This window comes from Bombina bombina, chromosome 4 (assembly GCF_027579735.1).
Source record: "Bombina bombina isolate aBomBom1 chromosome 4, aBomBom1.pri, whole genome shotgun sequence".
Taxonomy (NCBI): Eukaryota; Metazoa; Chordata; class Amphibia; order Anura; family Bombinatoridae; genus Bombina; species Bombina bombina.
The window spans coordinates 809,857,772-809,878,772 of NC_069502.1; the positions used below are offsets into that span (position 1 = coordinate 809,857,772).

At 39.1% G+C, this 21,001-nt stretch overlaps 1 protein-coding gene across 2 annotated transcripts in view; it reads right to left on the reverse strand.

Annotated features, from left to right (window-relative positions):
- Positions 1–21,001, reverse strand: part of LOC128657076 (oocyte zinc finger protein XlCOF6.1-like) — an 81,193-nt gene that overhangs the window by 16,877 nt on the left and 43,315 nt on the right. The window contains exons 2-5 of one of the 2 annotated variants that reach the window (XM_053711310.1): positions 13,930–14,085; positions 4,521–4,628; positions 2,941–3,045; positions 1,206–1,319 (exon numbers count right to left, since the gene is read on the reverse strand). In XM_053711310.1, the coding sequence (XP_053567285.1) occupies positions 1,206–1,319; positions 2,941–3,045; positions 4,521–4,628; positions 13,930–13,981 (379 nt within the window). In that variant the 5' untranslated portion in view covers positions 13,982–14,085. The remainder of the gene's footprint in view (positions 1–1,205; positions 1,320–2,940; positions 3,046–4,520; positions 4,629–13,929; positions 14,086–21,001) is intronic. The other variant, XM_053711311.1, reaches the window with a different exon arrangement.

A 21,001-nucleotide genomic window follows, 5' to 3' on the forward strand; every position in this document is an offset into this window, starting at 1 on the left:
GGGACAGGTAGTGAGGTGGGAGGACAGTATAAGGGCAGAAACTTCATCCTCATTAACAGGGGCAAAAGAGCTGCATTTTTGGATATTTGGGTTTTGGGTGATCGTGAGCTTTTGAGGGGGTGGGAGATTATATGTATATAAATATACAGAAGTCTATGCAGAAAGTGAATCAGCAATGTCACGCTATCCGACGTCCAGATGTTACCGCTCCTGAGTCTTTGGCTCTTGCAAGAACATTTTACTTTCAACTTGTAATATGAGTACAAGAATAGGAGCTCTATAGATTGAACTTGAGCTGAGTTAGCACTTAATACTGATTATAGTTTTGTGCTTCATTTGTAATCTAGTCCTTAGTTATTCATACATGAGCTGCTCACTAACTTGTGTCTGCTGTGTAACCATCTGAGAAAATATAATGGTTATTAACATGAGACAAAATGACACCATCACAGAATATTCCCTTTACTTAAAGGGCCATAATACCCAAATGTTTAAACACTTGAAAGTGATGCAGCATAGCTGACTAGAAAATATCACCTGAACATCTCTATGTAAAAAAGAAAGATATTTTACCTCAAAAGTTCCTCAGTAGCCACATCCCATTGTAAAGGATTTCTAAGCAGCATATTAGTGTGTCTGTCCTGGGACAGCTTAGGGGATGAGCCTCGTGAACTCTCATATTATTTCCCTATTCAGCTTACTATGAAATATCATGAGAGTTAAGACAAATCTCATGAGATCACAGTAAAAGAGTTCATGACCTAAGCACTGCTGATGCTGATTGGCTGCTGTTCATTTCTTCATTTTTTTTACCTGCAGCTAGGAGCAGCTGAGTATAACTTTTTACACAGAACTTACTCTGCTGAACTGAGGAAGTTGTGAGGTAAAATAACTCCCTTTTTTACATAGAGATGTTCAGGTGATATTTTCCTGTCAGCTTTTTACAGTTATACTGCATCAGTTTCAAGTGATTTAGCATATGAGTATTATGTCCCTTTAACAACAGACTACCCTGTACGTCTGTGGTCATTAAGGGTTTAACTAGCGCAGCTTCGCCGACAGTGGTAAAGCTGTGCTAGGACTGCAGGCCTTACTTCCGGAGCCATACAAATATAGCGCAGACCTATATTTTGTTTGGGGGTATGTCAACCACCGCTGATGCACAGGGTACATTGGCGGTTAAGGTATTAATTAGTGCTTATCACCTGTAGCCGTATTTATAGGAACTTCATCTTCCTCAGTCTTCACGTGATCAGATACATATGGTTCTCCTCTGTGCTCAACCTCTGAGCTATCTGAAGGCGTCACATCCTTATGGCCTGTACAGTAAGAATACACATGCATATGTGTAAGTTGTTTGTAGTACTCATGGGATGTATTAATGTATCTCTCATTATATATAAATAAAAATCATGAGATCACCCAAAAATTGCTATGTGCACACAAGAGAATTGTTTAGTCTATCACACTTACTATGCACACTCACTTGTATCCAACATACCTCACACACAAAATAAGTGCACACTCAGCTGTAACCAACATATCTCACACACAATATATGTGCACACTCAGCTGTAACCAACATATCTCACACACAATATATGTGCATCTTACCTGTAACCCACAATATATATGCAGACTCAGCTGTAACCCACTTACCTGACACAATATATGTGCACACTCACCTGTAACCCATGTACCCGACACATAATATATGAGCACGCTCACCAGTGACCTACATACCTCACACACAATATACGTGCCCACTCATCTGTAACCTATGTACCTCACAAACAATATGTGTGCCCACTCACATACCTCACACACAATATACATGCACACTCAACTGTAACCCACGTACCACACACACAATAAATGTGGACACTCATCTGTAACCTACATACCTCACACACAATATGTGTGCCCGCTCACATGTAACCCACATACCTCACACACATTATACATGCACACTCAACTGTAACCCACGCACCTCACACACAATACATGTGCACACTCACCTGTAACCCATGTACCTCACACAGACTATATGTGCACACTCAGCTTTAACCCACATACCTCACACACAATATATGTGCACACTCACCTGTAACCTACGTACCTCACACCCAATATATGGGAACACTCAGCTGTAACCCACATACCTCACACAATATATGTGCACACTCCCCTGTAACCCATGTAGCTCACATACAATATATGTGCACAATCACCTGTAACCCATATACCTCACACACAATATACAGTATGTGCACACTCATCAGTAACCCACATACCTCACACACAATATATGTGCACACTCACCTGTAACCTACGTACCTCACACACAATATACATGCACACTCACCTGTAACCCACGTACATCCCACATATGTGCATAATCACCTGTAACCCATGTACCTCACATACAACATATGAGCACATCCACATGTAACCCATGTACCTCCTACACAATATATGTGCACACTCACCAGTAACCCACATACCTTATACACAATATATGTTCACTCACCTGTAACCCTACCTCATACACAATATATGGGCACTCACCTGTAACCCACGTACCTCATACACAATATAGGTGCACTCACCTGTAACCTACATACCTCATACACAACATAAATACACACTCACTTGTATCTTGTGTACCTCACACACAACCTACGTGCATACTAACCTGTAACCCACATACCTCACACACAACACTCATGCTACCTTCATCCCTCAGACACAACATACACACACACTCACCTGAAAACCTGGATCCATGTGACACAACACACATGCACACTCACATGTAAACCATATCCGTCAGACACAACATACATGCACACTTACCTGTCCTACTTCCCTCCGCCACAACATATGTGCACACTCACCTGTCTCCTGTGTCCCTCTGACACAACACACGTGCACACTCACTTGGGCTGATACTGGCACTAGTTTCCACATCTGATGCTTCTAGCTGACGCGTCACACACAGATCTTCTGTTATCTCAACTTTCACTATATCAGCGTTATCTTCATCTGTACAAATAAAGCAGATTCAGTTTTTATATCACATGATCTAGTTTTATAAATTTACCATAAAACTGTTTGTGTATTTCCCAGATAGATGATAGCACCAAATTAAGACATTCTCCTCCTTTTTCCTCTCATCCTTTTGTGACCATGATCCATTCTATTCTAGTGTAAAACTACACCATGAACTAAACAAGGGTTAAACTCATTGTGTTATCTGCGCTTATAAACCAGACAGTAAATTACAAGGGAGAGCAGTAAGTAACTGTGTGCACAGCTCCGGCAGACTCTCACGTATTACTACTCACCGGCAGGGAGGGAAGAGCAGTAAGTAACTGTGTGCCCAGCCCCGGCAGACTCTCACGTAATACTACTCACCAGCAGGGAGGGAGAGCAGTAAGTAACTGTGTGCACAGCCCCGGCAGACTCTCACGTATTACTACTCACCAGCAGGGAGGGAGAGCAGTAAGTAACTGTGTGCACAGCCCCGGCAGACTCTCACGTATTACTACTCACCGGCAGGGAGGGAGAGCAGTAAGTAACTGTGTGCACAGCCCCGGCAGACTCTCATGTATTACTACTCACCGGCAGGCAGGGAGAGCAGTAAGTAACTGTGTGCACAGCCCCGGCAGACTCTCACGTATTACTACTCACCGGCAGGGAGGGAGAGCAGTAAGTAACTGTTTGCACAGCCCCGGCAGACTCTCACGTATTACTACTCACCAGCAGGGAGGGAGAGCAGTAAGTAACTGTGTGCACAGCCCCGGCAGACTCTCACGTATTACTACTCACCGGCAGGAAGGGAGAGCAGTAAGTAACTGTGTGCACAGCCCCGGCAGACTCTCACATATTACTACTCACCGGCAGGAAGGGAAAGCAGTAAGTAACTGTGTGCACAGCCCCGGCAGACTCTCACGTATTACTACTCACCGGCAGGGAGGGAGAGCAGTAGGTAACTGTGTGCACAGCCCCGGCAGACTCTCACGTATTACTACTCACCGGCAGGTAGGGAGAGCAGTAAGTAACTGTGTGCACAGCCCCGGCAGACTCTCACGTATTACTACTCACCGGCAGGGAGGGAGAGCAGTAAGTAACTGTGTGCACAGCCCCGGCAGACTCTCACGTATTACTACTCACCGGCAGGTAGGGAGAGCAGTAAGTAACTGTGTGCACAGCCCCGGCAGACTCTCACGTATTACTACTCACCGGCAGGGAGGGAGAGCAGTAAGTAACTGTGTGCACAGCCCCGGCAGACTCACACGTATTACTACTCACTGGCAGGGAGGGAGAGCAGTAAGTAACTGTGTGCACAGCCCGGCAGACTCTCACGTATTACTACTCACCGGCAGGGAGGGAGAGCAGTAAGTAACTGTGTGCACAGCCCCGGCAGACTCTCACGTATTACTACTCACCGGCAGGGAGGGAGAGCAGTAAGTAACTGTGTGCACAGCCCCGGCAGACTCTCACTTATTACTACTCACCGGCAGGGAGGGAGCAATGTATTTCAGTCTGATGACTATTCATGTCATCTGTCTCATCCTCTTCCTTCACATTTAATAGCCCAGTGCCCGGGTTTTCCTCTAGACGCCCTGTAATTACAGCAGGAAGTTACCCGATAGAGCACAGTACAGGGTGTAACATAAACTTATATAACAGACGTTTGTACTTTCTGATTTAGTTTATTAAACAATTAGTGAAAACCTAATCATTTAGCTAATAGTATCACAAAAATAAACAAATCAGGAGTGTGTTTGTGTCTGGAGCACAGATGGCAGCAGTTTTTCAAGAATGTTATCCATTTACAAGAGCACTAGATGGCAGCACTATTTCCTGCCATATAGTGCTCCAGACACCTACCCTACGGCTAGATTTAGAGTTTTGTCGGTAACGACCCGCGTAGCTAACGCTGGCTTTTTTCTGGCCGCACCTTTAAAATAACTCTGGTATTGAGAGTCCACAGAATGGCTGCGTTAGGCTCCAAAAAAGGAGCGTACAGCATATTTAACGCAACTTCAACTCTCGATACCAGAGTTGCTTACGGACGCGGCCAGCCTCAAAAACGTGCTCGTGCACGATTCCCCCATAGAAAACAATGGGGCTGTTTGAGCTGAAAAAAAACCTAACACCTGCAAAAAAGCCGCGTTCAGCTCCTAACGCAGCCCCATTGTTTGCTATGGGGAAACACTTCCTACGTCTGCACCTAACACTCTAACATGTACCCCGAGTCTAAACACCCCTAACCTTACACTTATTAACCCCTATTCTGCCGCCCCCGCTATCGCTGACCCCTGTATATTATTTTTAACCCCTAATCTGCCGCTCCGTAAACCGCCGCTACTTACATTATCCCTATGTACCCCTAATCTGCTGCCCCTAACACCGCCGACCCCTATATTATATTTATTAACCCCTAATCTGCCCCCCACAACGTCGCCTCCACCTACCTACAATAATTAACCCCTAATCTGCCGACCGAACCGCACCGCTACTATAATAAATGTATTAACCCCTAATCCGCCTCACTCCTGCCTCAATAACCCTATAATAAATAGTATTAACCCCTAATCTGCCCTCCCTAACATCGCCGACACCTAACTTCAAACATTAACCCCTAATCTGCCGACCGGAGCTCACCGCTATTCTAATAAATGTATTAACCCCTAAAGCTAAGTCTAACCCTAACCCTAACACTAACACCAAATCTTGTTTTTTTTCCTGCACAATATTGGATTACAATTAACCCTACACTATCTACCAGGAGCATCTTACACTTACTGGACTCAACCAAGGTGTTAATCATTTAACAGATATTCAGCATAAAAGGCTATATCATCAGCCACTGAATTTATCAGTATTTACAATTGTTTTTATTATTATATTGTATTGTATTTTACCTAACACTGTAATTTGCTACCATTTGTAACATGGATCCATGAACAAATATCAGTGTATATTGTTCTTTTTTAATTATTGTATGGAATAAATAAATTTGTAATTTTTAATTTTACATTCTATCAGCTAATTTTAGCCTATTTTAGCGTTCCCCACCCTACCCTCAGCCTTCTTTTGGCGCTCACCTCTACCTTGCATATATCTTTTACACATTGGGCACGCTAGGGTACCCATCGAGGAGAGCTAGAGGCATCCCCCACCCCCCTTCCCCACCTGTTCTTTGCGCAGGATATACACCGCCTTTATCCTAACACTAACACCCCCCTAACTTAAATATAATTTTAATCTAACGAAATTAATTAACTCTTATTAAATAAATTATTCCTATTTAAAGCTAAATACTTACCTGTAAAATAAATCCTAATATAGCTACAATATAAATTATAATGATATTATAGCTATTTTAGGATTAATATTTATTTTACAGGTAACTTTGTATTTATTTTAACCAGGTACAATAGCTATTAAATAGTTAAGAACTATTTAATAGCTAAAATAGTTAAAATAATTACAAATTTACCTGTAAAATAAATCCTAACCTAAGTTACAATTAAACCTAACACTACACTATCAATAAATAAATTAAATAAAATACCTATAATTATCTACAATTAAACCTAACACTACACTATCAATAAATTAATTAAACACAATTCCTACAAATAAATACAATTAAATAAACTAGCTAAAGTACAAAAAATAAAAAAGAACTAAGTTACAAAAAATAAAAAAATATTTTCAAACATTAGAAATATATTACAACAATTTTAAACTAATTACACCTACTCTAAGCCCCCTAATAAAATAACAAAGCCCCCCAAAATAAAAAAATGCCCTACCCTATTCTAAATTACTAAAGTTCAAAGCTCTTTTACCTTACCAGCCCTGAACAGGGCCCTTTGCGGGGCATGCCCCAAGAAGTTCAGCTCATTTGCCTGCAAAAAAAAACATACAATACCCCCCCCCCAACATTACAACCCACCACCCACATACCCCTAATCTAACCCAAACCCCCCTTAAATAAACCTAACACTAAGCCCCTGAAGATCTCCCTACCTTGAGTCGTCTTCACCCAGCCGAGCCAAATTCTTCATCCAAGCGGAGCAAGAAGAGGTCCTCCATCCGGTAGAAGTCTTCATCCAAGCGGGGCAGAAGAGGTCTTCCATCCGATTGAAGTCTTCATCCAAGCGGCATCTTCTATCGTCATCCATCCGGAGCGGCAGCATCCTGAAGACCTCCGACGCGGAAAACATCCATCCTGGCCGACGACTGAACGACGAATGACGGTTCCTTTAAATGACGTCATCCAAGATGGCGTCCCTCGAATTCCGATTGGCTGATAGAATTCTATCAGCCAATCGGAATTAAGGTAGGAAAATTCTGATTGGCTGATGGAGTCAGCCAATCAGAATCAAGTTCAATCCGATTTGCTGATCCAATCAGCCAATCGGATTGAACTTGATTCTGATTGGCTGATTCCATCAGCCAATCAGAATATTCCTACCTTAATTCCGATTGGCTGATAGAATCCTATCAGCCAATCGGAATTCGAGGGACGCCATCTTGGATGACGTCATTTAAAGGAACCGTCATTCGTCGTTCAGTCGTCGGCCAGGATGGATGTTCCGCGTCGGAGGTCTTCAGGATGCTGCCGCTCCGCTCCGGATGGATGACGATAGAAGATGCCGCTTGGATGAAGACTTCAATCGGATGGAAGACCTCTTCTGCCCCGCTTGGATGAAGACTTCTACCGGATGGAGGACCTCTTCTTCCCCCGCTTGGATGAAGACTTCTACCGGATGGAGGACCTCTTCTTGCTTCGCTTGGATGAAGAATTTGGCTCGGCTGGGTGAAGACGACTCAAGGTAGGGAGATCTTCAGGGGCTTAGTGTTAGGTTTATTTAAGGGGGGTTTGGGTTAGATTAGGGGTATGTGGGTGGTGGGTTGTAATGTTGGGGGGGTGGTATTGTATTTTTTTTTTACAGGCAAAAGAGCTGATTTTCTTGGGGCATGCCCCGCAAAGGGCCCTGTTCAGGGCTGGTAAGGTAAAAGAGCTTTGAACTTTAGTAATTTAGAATAGGGTAGGGCATTTTTTTATTTTGGGGGTCTTTGTTATTTTATTAGGGGGCTTAGAGTAGGTGTAATTAGTTTAAAATTGTTGTAATATTTTTCTAATGTTTGTAAATATTTTTTTATTTTTTGTAACTTAGTTCTTTTTTATTTTTTGTACTTTAGTTATTTTATTTCATTGTATTTATTTGTAGGAATTGTATTTAATTTATTTATTGATAGTGTAGTGTTAGGTTTAATTGTAGATAATTATAGGTATTTTATTTAATTAATTTATTGATAGTGTAGTGTTAGGTTTAATTGTAACTTAGGTTAGGATTTATTTTACAGGTAAATTTGTAATTATTTTAACTATTTTAGCTATTAAATAGTTCTTAACTATTTAATAGCTATTGTACCTGGTTCAAATAAATACAAAGTTACCTGTAAAATAAATATTAATCCTAAAATAGCTATAATATAAATATAATTTATATTGTAGCTATATTAGGATTTATTTTACAGGTAAGTATTTAGCTTTAAATAGGAATAATTTATTTAAGAAGAGTTAATTAATTTCGTTAGATTAAAATTATATTTAATTTAGGGGGGTATTAGTGTTAGGGTTAGACTTAGCTTTAGGGGTTAATACATTTATTAGAATAGCGGTGAGCTCCAGTCGGCAGATTAGGGGTTAATAATTGAAGTTAGGTGTCGGCGATGTTAGGGAGGGCAGATTAGGGGTTAATACTATTTATTATAGGGTTAGTGAGGCGGATTAGGGGTTAATAACTTTATTATAGTAGCGGTGCGGTCCGCTCGGCAGATTAGGGGTTAATAAGTGTAGGCAGGTGGAGGCGACGTTGAGGGGGGCAGATTAGGGGTTAATAAATATAATATAGGGGTCGGCGGTGTTAGGGCAGCAGATTAGGGGTACATAAGTATAACGTAGGTGGCGGTCGGCAGATTAGGGGTTAATTATTGTAGGTAGCTGGCTGCGACGTTGTGGGGGGCAGGTTAGGGGTTAATAAATATAATATAGGGGTCGGCGGTGTTAGGGGCAGCAGATTAGGGGTACATAAGTATAACGTAGGTGGCGGTCGGCAGATTAGGGGTTAAAAAAATTTAATCGAGTGTCGGCGATGTGGGGGGGCCTCGGTTTAAGGGTACATAGGTAGTTTATGGGTGTTAGTGTACTTTAGAGCACAGTAGTTAAGAGCTTTATAAACCGGCGTTAGCCCAGAAAGCTCTTAACTACTGACTTTTTTCTGCGGCTGGAGTTTTGTCGTTAGATTTCTAACGCTCACTTCAGACACGACTCTAAATACTGGAGTTAGAAAGATCCCATTGAAAAGATAGGATACGCAATTGACGTAAGGGGATCTGCGGTATGGAAAAGTCGCGGCTGAAAAGTGAGCGTTAGACCCTTTTTTGAAGGACTCCAAATACCGGCGGTAGCCTAAAACCAGCGTTAGGAGCCTCTAACGCTGGTTTTCACGGCTACCGCCAAACTCCAAATCTAGGCCCTAGTATCTCTTAAAGAATATCATAAGAACAAAACAGATTTGATAATAGAAATAAAATGGAAACATTTTTAAAATGGTATTATCTGAATTAGAAAAGAAAAATTTTGGATTTCGTATCTCTTTATAGGTTAATAAGAACCAGCTATGGGTACAAATAACAAGATAGTAGGTAAAGTAGTACTACTGGTAAGTACCTATAGGGGCCAAATATTTTTGTAATAAACAAGCACCTGCTAGGGGGGCAATATAGCACTAAAGAGACTCATAGATAAATGAGTTACAAAGTCTGTAACAAAAAAAAGAGTGCTTTACCCCTGCTATTATTTAGGAAAAATTATCCCTGAATAATACAGGAACGATTTTTAACCATTCATACTTTATCTTTATTGGTTTAACTATTCAATCATACACTTAAACTCTCTAGATATCAATATATAGCATAGATGTGTGAATAATACCTCTGAGAATCATGTATCTATATGTGAAACATTATACTTGGTTTGTATAATATCAAGCAGTCAGATACAAACATTATCTTTTGTAGCCGGCTATTAATAAATTCAGAAATAATGTTGTAACAAGAGGACCTGTTAATATGTGGGATGTCAGATTATGAGATTAAAGCTATCTAGCTAAGACTCTATCTGTAATTATAAAGTCCTTCCTTGCACAGTCAACTTTAGCACAGCTTTTCAGTGTAATAGATTCTGTCTGCTTAAAATCTCTAGATATTAATATTTAGTATAGGTGTGTGAATAACACCTGCAAATCATGTATCTAGATATGAAAAATTGTACTTGGTTTGTATAATATCAAGCAGTCAGATACAAACAAACTGCTAGATTACGAGTTTTGTCGGTAATGGTGTGCAGTGCTAACGAGCAGTTTCTGCTCACTGCTCACCTACAGACAACGCTGGTATTACGGGTTTTTACAAACCCGGCGTTAGCCGCAAAAAAAGTGAGCGTAGAGCAAAATTTAGCTCCACATCTCACTGTAATACCAGCGCTGCTTACGTTAGCGGTGAGCTAGTGTAACGTGCTCGTGCACGATTTCCCCATAGGAATCAATGGGGAGAGCCGGCTGGAAAAAAAAACCTAATACCTGCAAAAAAGCAGCGTAAAGCTCCTAAAGCAGCCCCATTGATTCCTATGGGGAAATAAAAGTTATGTCTACACCTAACACCCTAACATGAACCCTGAGTCTAAACACCCCTAATCTTACACTTATTAACCCCTAATCTGCCGCCCCGACACCTACATTATATTATTAACCCCTAATCTGCCGCTCTGGACACCGCCGCCACCTACATTATACTTATGAACCCCTAATCTGCTGCCCCCAACATCGCCGACACCTACATTATATTTATTAACCCCTACTATGCCGCCCCCAACGTCGCCGCCACTATAATAAAGTTATTAACCCCTAAACCTAAGTCTAACCCTAACCTTAACCCCCCTAACAAATATAATTTAAATAAATTTAAATAAAATAACTAGCATTAACTACATTATTCCTATTTAAAACTAAATACTTACCTGTAAAATAAACCCTAAGCTAGCTACAATATAACTAATAGTTACATTGAAGCTAGCTTAGGGTTTATTTTTATTTTACAGGCAACTTTGTATTTATTTTAACTAGGTACAATAGTTATTAAATAGTTATTAACTATTTAATAGCTACCTAGTTAAAATAAAGACAAAAGTACCTGTAAAATAAAACCTAACCTAAAGTACAATTACACCTAACACTACACTATAATTAAATGAATTCCCTAAATTAACTACAATTAAATACAATTATATAAAGTACGGAAAACAAAAAACACAAAATTACAGAAAATAATCAAATAATTACAAGATTTTTAAACTAATTACACCTAATCTAATCCCCCTAATAACCCCCCCCCCCCAAAAAAAAAGTGAGCGGTAAACCCTCTCCTGCAAGACTCGTAATACCAGCAGGCGTTAAAAAGCAGCATTGGGACCTCTCAATGCTGCTTTTTAACCCTAACGCAAGACTCTAGCCGAAAATCTTTTGTAGCCAGCTATTAATAAATTCAAAAATAATGTTGTAACAAGAGGACCTGTTAATATGTGGAATGTCAGGTTGAGAGATTAAAGCTATCTAGCTAATACTCAATCTGTAATTATAAAGTCCTTGCTTGCACAGTTAACTTTAGCATAGCTGCTCAATGTAATAGATTCTGTCTGCTTGAACTCTCTCGATATCAATATATAGTTTAGGTATGTGAATAATACCTCTGAGAGTCATGTATCTAAATATGAAACATTGTATTTGGTTTGTATAATATCAAGCAGTTAGATACAAACAATATTTTTTGCAGCCGGCTACTAATAAATTCAGAAATAATGCTGTAACAAGAGGACCTGTTAATATGTGGGATGTCAGATTGCGAGATTAAAGCTAATAAGCTAAGACTCTATCTGTAATTATAAAGTCCTTGCTTGCACAGTTAACTTTTGCACATCAGTATAATAGATTCTGTCTGTTTAAGCCCCTTCTATAGCGGGGGCTAGATTAACGTTTAACTGACTTGTTTCACTAACATAGCACAGCGTCTGATCTCAGAATATAACACACATTTACAAGCTATTGGCAATCAACAGTTATCATAAAGAGTAAGCGGTTAAAAAATGAGAGTATGAACTCTCTGAAGCCAGACCAGGCTTTATAATTACAGATAGAGTCTTAGCTAGATATCTTTAATATCATAATCTGATATCCCACATATTAACAGGTCCTCTTGTTACAGAATTATTTCTGAATTTATTAATAGCCGGCTTCAAAAGATAATGTTTATATCTGACTGCTTGATATTATACAAACCAAGTACAATGTTTCACATAAAGATACATGATTCTCAGAGGTATTATTCACACATCTATGCTATATATTGATATCTAGAGAGTTTAAGTGTTTTTAAAACGTGAAGGATTGAATAGTTAAACCAATAAAGATAAAGTATGAATGGTTAAAAATCGTTCCTGTATTATTCAGGGAGAATTTTTCCTAAATAATGTTTAAAAATAAACCAGCATCTTGGAAAAGTGTAATTATTTTTTTTGTAACTCCTTGATCTCACACTCTCTGGTAAATGACCTTACATGAGAGAGTCTATACCAGCGTACTGTGAGGCTTTACATGACTGATATAATAAAGGCTACACAAATAAACCTAAAGGAAAAGCTTGCTGCCTGATTTACTTTTGTATCTGTACACACGTAACAGTTGTGGTTTGTGATATACACAATACAGGGCTAAGCAGGTGACCCTAATAGAGGTGTCAGCATGCAGTAAACCCGGGAAGCTGGATAGCTAATAACACTGTATGAGAATTAGTCTAAATTAGTGCGATTTAAAAAGGAAAAAAGGCCGGTTCCCAACTACATAAAACTGGCAAATAGGAAGAAGCGTGTTGTGCGCAGCAGAAAGATCAGACAGACAAGCAGGATACTAGTGACAGGAAGTACCGGCTAGACACCATCACAATATTAGCAGCACCTCCAGCGCCGCACATACTTCTGCCCCCAGCTACGCACTGAAGAGCTGCACCATATTATATATAATATGTTTATGTAACCAGCGGTAACAGAATATTAGCTGCCTCAGTGCCGCACATACTTCTGCCCCCAGCTACGCACTGAAGAGCTGCACCATATTGTATATAATAAGTTTATGTAACCAGCGGTAACAGAATATTAGCTGCCTCAGTGCTGCACATACTTCTGCCCCCAGCTACACACTGAAGAGCTGCACCATATTGTATATAATACGTTTATGTAACCAGCGGTAACAGAATATTAGCTGCCTCAATGCTGCACACAGTGACGTTGTCTTTAGTCGCACACAGCTAGGGTAGAAACAAACAATGCTTCTTCTGTTTAATTTATTACATTTACTTTTTTCTCTTAGTATCCTTTGTTCAGTTTAGCTCCTTCCCATGACAAAATACCTAAGTATGCTCAGAAGAGTGCATGTGCCTGGAGCACTGTATTTACCGAACACTTCTCAACTTACTTCAGTATACTCTATTAATAAACAATGCTGCCAGCTATAACACTGTGCCTATCTCAGTATGCTCTCATGACAAGCACTGCTGCCATATATAAAGCTTGCTCCTCAACCTACCTCAGTATGTTCAGTATGTTCTTGTGACAAGCACTGCTACCATATATACAGCACACTCCTGAGTCTACCACAGTATGCTCTTGTGACAAGCAATGCAGCCATATAAACAGCACGCTCCTGTGCCTACCTCAGTATGCTCTCATGACAATCACTGCTGCAACATATACAGCAAAACGAGGGGACATGCACGTGACATCCCGCTTACCTCTGTGTGCATCAAGAAGGTCTGAGGTTTGGATCTCGGTCTTGTCAGACATTGTCTTGTTCAGCAACTGAATTTGTCAGATATTCTTATAATGTTTCTTCTTTACTGGCAAACACAGTGATGTGTATTGTACGTGATCTTCACAGTAACAGCAGCCTAAACACACAGAGATAGAGAGAGAGGTCTCTTGTACTGATCATTATCATAGGGGGAGATGCTGTGCATTATGGGTGACAAATACCTGTATCTGAGCGTCATACACAAACCAAGATACAACAATCACTCAACTTAGTCATAAAGAGATTAAATTGAATACAACTGATTAATACAACAGGGGACAGTGAGTGTCCAAAGAAAAAAAAAAGAAAAAGAGTAAATAATTTATATATATATATATATATATATATATATATATATATATATATATATATATATATATATATATATAATACCCAGAAAAAATGCACTCTCAGGTCTTTCACAAACAAGTTACTTTTATTCCTGTAACGTTTTCGGAGGTCTTGCCTCCTTCATCATGCTGATGAAGGAGGCAAGACCTCCGAAAACGTTACAGGAATAAAAGTAACTTGTTTGTGAAAGACCTGAGAGTGCATTTTTTCTGGGTATTATTCATTACAAAGTTGCACCCAGGCAGTTTTCCTTTGTGGGCAAGATCCGGTGTTTTGGATACCTATATATATATATATATATATATATATATATATATATATATATATATATATATATATATATATATATATATATATATATATATATATATATATATATATATATATATATATATATATATATATATATATATATATATATATACACACACACACACACACATATATACACACACACACACATATACACACACACAAAGTGTCCTAACAATTAAATAGTTTTTATTTATGTCACTAAATGCAGATCTTAATTCCTTTCTTTTCTGAGCCATTATGGGTGAAAAATACCTGTATCTGAGCGTCATGCACAAACCAAGATACTGTACAACAATCACTCAACTTAGTCATAAAGAGATTAAATTGAATACAACTGATTAATACAACAGGGGACAGTGAGTGTCCAAAGAAAAAAAAAAGAAAAAGAGTAAATTATATATATATATATATATATATATATATATATATATATATATATATATATATATATATATATATATATATATATATATACACACACATACACACATACATATACACACACACACAAAGTGTCCTAACAATTAAATAGTTTTTATTTATGTCACTAAATGCAGATCTTAATTCCTTTCTTTTCTGAGCCATTTGACACCCCTGAGTTGAAGCTTTTTCTAACCATTTGTACATTTTTATATTTAAATATCAATTCCAGTGCCGTTCTTTTCTGTGAATTACCCACACAAATTATAAGCAGTTTTATTTTTATTTTTTCATAGACAGAGCATTTATAGAAACAAGTTTGCATTAATAACCAAATATGGTAAAATAAAACATATATAATGCAAAAAAGTTAGGTTTTTGAGTAATTTTTCTATAACGTACATGATATACAATAGCACAGGAGCTATTTCCTCAAGGGCAGTGAATCTTTAGTGAAAGCAAGTTTCCAAATTGGTGATAGTACTCCAAAAAAGTATATTTTGTGCTCATACAGCTGTATACTACACTGCAGTGGGTAACACTGTGTGAATTAAATAACTACATATTTATTATTTCCCATCATCCTCTGCAGCACATCAGGCTTTATGGTTAGTTTTGCAGCACGTTGTCTAATTATTAATCCCTACACTGTAGAACTAAAACTAAAGGCTGATGTACTGTAGGAGACATTGATAATGTATGTAGAAAACATTTAAGCTTTATTACTAATTATGTATTTATCTATAACCATTATCACTAATGTCCTCTACATCCCCTTTATTTGCCTCTCCCACACACATCCTCCCCAGCACCTTATATACAGACACTTAACTTTATAGAGATTCTCTCTGCCTCACATACACCACCTTTCCTATAGCACATTATGTAGAGATATACAGTACTATAGAGAGGTGCCATATGTCTTAATAGCACATAACCAGCACATTATATGCACACATTTAAAGCCATACAGCGGTTTCCTCTGGCTCACACACAGCACCCTGCCTAGCACCTTATATACAGGAATATAATATTATAGAGAGGTTCCCTCTGACTCACACATAAAGTACCCTCCCCAGTACCTTATAAAAAGATATAAAATATAGAGATGTTTCTCCTGCTTCACACACATACCCCCTCCACAGTACCTTCTACATGAGCATATTAGAGAGGTTTCCTCTGACTCACATACACATAGCTACCTCCCAGTACCTTACAAATGTAACATATTATAAAGAGGTTCCCTCTGACTCACATACATGCACCCACCTCCCAGTACCTTACAGATGTAAAATATTATAAAAAGGTTCCCTCTGACTCACACACGTATAGTCCCTCTCCAGTACCTTATATGGGCATATTAAATAGGTTCCCTCTGCCTCACATACACACAGCTACCTCCCAATACCTTATAGATTTATAATATTATAAAGAGATTCCCTCTGACACACACACATATAGCCCCTCTCTAGTACCTTATATAAAGATATATAATATTATAGAGAGGCTTCTCCTGCCTCAAACATATAATCCCCTCCCCAGTACCTTATATGTGGGCATATTAGAGAGGTTCCCTCTGCCTCACATACACACAGCTACCTCCCAGTACCTTACAGTTGTATACTATTATAAAGAGGTTCCCTCTGACTCACATACACAAAGCTACCTCCCAGTACCTTACAGTTGTATAATATTATAAAGAGGTTCCCTCTGCCTCACATACATGCAGCTACCTCCCAGTACCACACATTTGTATCATATTATAAAGAGGTTCCCTCTGCCTCACATACATGCAGCTACCTCCCAGTACCTTACAGATTTATAATATTATAAAGAGGTTCCCTCTGACTCACATACACACAGCTACCTCCCAGTACCTTACAGTTGTATAATATTATAAAGAGGTTCCCTCTGACTCACATACACACAGCTACCTCCCAGTACCTTACAGTTGTATAATATTATAAAGAGGTTCCCTCTGCCTCACATACATGCAGCTACCTCCCAGTACCACACAGTTGTATAATATTATAAAGAGGTTCCCTCTGCCTCACATACATGCAGCTACCTCCCAGTACCTTACAGATTTATAATATTATAAAGAGGTTCCCTCTGACTCACATACACACAGCTACCTCCCAGTACCTTACAGTTGTATAATATTATAAAGAGGTTCCCTCTGACACACACACATATACCCCCTCCCAAGTATCTTATATAAAGATATATATATATATTTTTTTTTTTATAGAGAGGCTTCTACTGCCTCACACATATAATCCCCTCCCCAGTACCTTCTACATGGGCATATTAGAGAGGCTCTCTCTGACTCACATACACACAGCTATCTCCCAGTACCTTATAGATTAATAATATTATAAATAGGTTCCCTTTGAATCACACCCATTTAGTGAACTCATCAGCCCAGTACCTTTTATACAGATATAAAATTGAGTGGTTCCCTAAGACTCGCACACACACAGCATCTTTCCCAGTACCATATACACAAATGTATTATATTATATGGAGGTTATCTCTGACTCACAAACACAACCCCTTCCCAGTACTGTAAATAAAGATATATAATATTATAGAGGTTCCCTCTACCTCACACACACATAGCCCCATCCCTAGTACCTTATATACAGATATTTAATATTATAAAGAGGTTCCCTCAGACTCTCTCACACACACACAGCTACCTCCCCAGTGCCTTATATACACACACATATGTAATATATGATAATATAAAGGTTCCATTTTACTCACAAACACAACCCCCTCCCGAGCAACGTATATAAAGAGGTTACCTCTGCCTCATACACTCAGCCCCCTCCCCAATACCTTATATACAGATATATAATATTATAGATTCCCTCTGTATCACACATAGCCCCCTCTATAGTGCCTGGATATATATAATGAGAGGTTACCTCTAACTCACTCATACACAGCTCCATACCTCTGACTCACTCACACACAGCTCTACCTTCAGCACTTTATGTGGGATGTACTAAAAGGAATGACGAGGGTGTTTAATGGAACCCATTAAACACCCTATGTGGGTGTGTTGCTAAACTTATCCAGTTAGAAAATATCTAATGTTATTCACTTGTGCCTGTATCTGAAGAGATGTGTAATTTGTATATGGCATATAATACATTATTGAATATTTAATATCTTTAAGGAAATGATCTTCTATACTAAGGTTAATAATAGTTAATTGACTTTGAGGATTCTAAGCCTCACATCGCCTCTAGGATGGATGTATTCTATCTTTATAAATTAGGGCATGGATTATGTCACTGATGTTCTGTATGGATATAGAGGTTTACAGGAGGAGAGGAGGCAATAGGAGATCACAAAGTAACAATTCTAGGTCAGGTGACACTAATATATCCAATTCCACTGATAATTCCACTAAAACAACAGGTATACTGAAACCAGCCAAACAGGTTACACTGAATATCACCTCAGATACTCAAGAAGTTAAACCTATAGAGAATCATCAGCCACAGTCAGTTACACACAAAACTAAACAAGGCTCCAAGTACATTTAGAGTAGCTCCATTCAACCACCTCAGAATACCAATACTACTAATACAAGAGATACAGTGGAAGACATGAATGCCTTTGAGGTTTTTTACAGGGCCCCAGCAAAAACAGGCATTGGAATAGAGAAACAAGACAGATACCCCCTAAGGGGACAGAAAACTTCCTTCAAATATCAATAGATGAAAATGTAATAAATCTATCCTGCATGGAGTTAACAGCCACACAATACAGAGTATTAAATTTGGGGTTGAACTTTGCACCAACCTGTAGATTCAATTTATTTAACACTATGTTAGATATTAACAAATTAATTTGAAATATAACCCTTCAGAAACATTTTTATACAGCTACTGAACAACAGAGCAATACTACAGAAAGTTCTACAAGAGGTTTAAGTGCACAAAATACCGAAATGGATTTTAGTGAATCATGTGACATACAAACACTTGACTCCTTGACTAATGTATCCACACAAAATGGCCAACAGAAAGAGATCAACAGTTTCAGTGGCTTCAAACGGGCCTCAGAATTTTACCCCATACAGAGTAGGGGACAGATTCTTGAGACGTTTTATAATAAAGTGGAGAATGACTTAACAAAACTGGCTAGCACACATGAGAGTAAATATAAACATAATCTCACAATTAAAGAAAAACAGGCAATACAAGAACTAAAAGAGAACAAGAACATTGTCATCCGGAAAGCGGATAAGGGAGGCTCCACGGTGGTCCTAGATAGGGACACTTACATCAAAGAAGCCTTGAGACAATTGACTAATACAGACAATTACTCTCTTCTCACTAATGATCCCACTAGACAATTCCAGAGAGAGATTAGATCCCTCCTGGATGACGGCCTAGAACATGGATTTTTTGATCATGCAACTCATGATTACTTAATGATTGAATTCCCTGTGGTACCCATCTTTCACCTTTTTCCTAAGGTACACAAATCCCTGGAAAATGTACAGGGCCGCCCAATTGTCAGCGGCATAGGTTCCCTGTTTGAGCACCTGTCCCAATGGGTCGATGCAATACTGAACCCATTTGTTGTATCTCTAATGAGCTATTTAAGAGATACAAAACATGCGATCAAACTTATGGAAGATGTACCTTGGGAAAGGGAGAAAAATGTGTGGGTGACAGTTGACGTTGTTGCTCTCTACTCCTCAATTCCCCATGAAGAGGGTTTAAAAGCGATTAAATTCTTTCTTACTAAATACTCGAACTACAGCAATGAGTTTAGAGACTATGTACTGAGAGCAGTGAGGTTCATGTTAACCCACAATTACTTTAAATTTGAGGGGCGGTTCTATCTTCAGAGATGTGGGACAGCCATGGGGGCAAAGTTTGCCCCCTCCTATGCCAACCTCTTTATGGGTTGGTGGGAGCTGTCCCACATCTATGGAGATGAGAACCCCTCTAGAGACAGTATACTCCTCTACAAGAGGTTCATTGATGACTTGGTCATCATATGGCAAGGCACAAATCAAGAACTCCAAGGATTCCTACAGAGTTTAAATAACAACTCTATAGGCCTGAGTTTCACATGGGAAATTGACTCAGAGCAAATTAATTTCCTGGATTTCACTCTTGGTATTGGAGAATCAGGTAATATTGTCTGTGACATCTACCGAAAACCCATAACCAAAAACTCACTACTGCATGCCACAAGCTGCCACCCCAAACATGTACCCTTCGCAGTAGCGAAGGGACAAATGATAAGGGTCAAGAGAAACTGTACATCAGATACAGTTTGTGAAGTACAGAGCAAGGCATTGAGTACACGCTTAAAACAGAGAGGATACCCCACACATATTATAAAAAGAGCACAGAAAGAAGTAGCACTGATTCCTAGAAACAAACTCCTTACAGACAAGACAAAAAACTTTGACAAAGAAGGGGAGTCCCCGAAAGTCACTTTTGTGACAGATTACAGTACGGACTATACAGCCATCTGTAACATTGTCAAAAACATTTCAGATTATTGGCAGCTGATCCTAAATTAGACAAATGTGTCGAAAAGGGGCTGCGTTGCTCCTACAGGAGATGCAAAACCTTGGGGAATGAATTGTCACCATCAGAGCTCCCCAAAGACATTCCACCAAGCACCTGTTCTTGGTTAGAACACAAAGGAATGTACAGATGTGGGGAAACTAAATGCAGACCTTGTGAGTATGGTATCTTTTCAGATACTTTCACTTCATCTGTAACAGGTGACAATTTCAAAATTGACAAATGTGTCAATTGTACTTCATATATCATACATGTAATTACCTGTATCCAATGTAACCTACAGTATGTAGGATTAACTACAAATGATGCCAACACAAGGATGAGGAATCACTTATCCATCATCACTAAAGCACACCT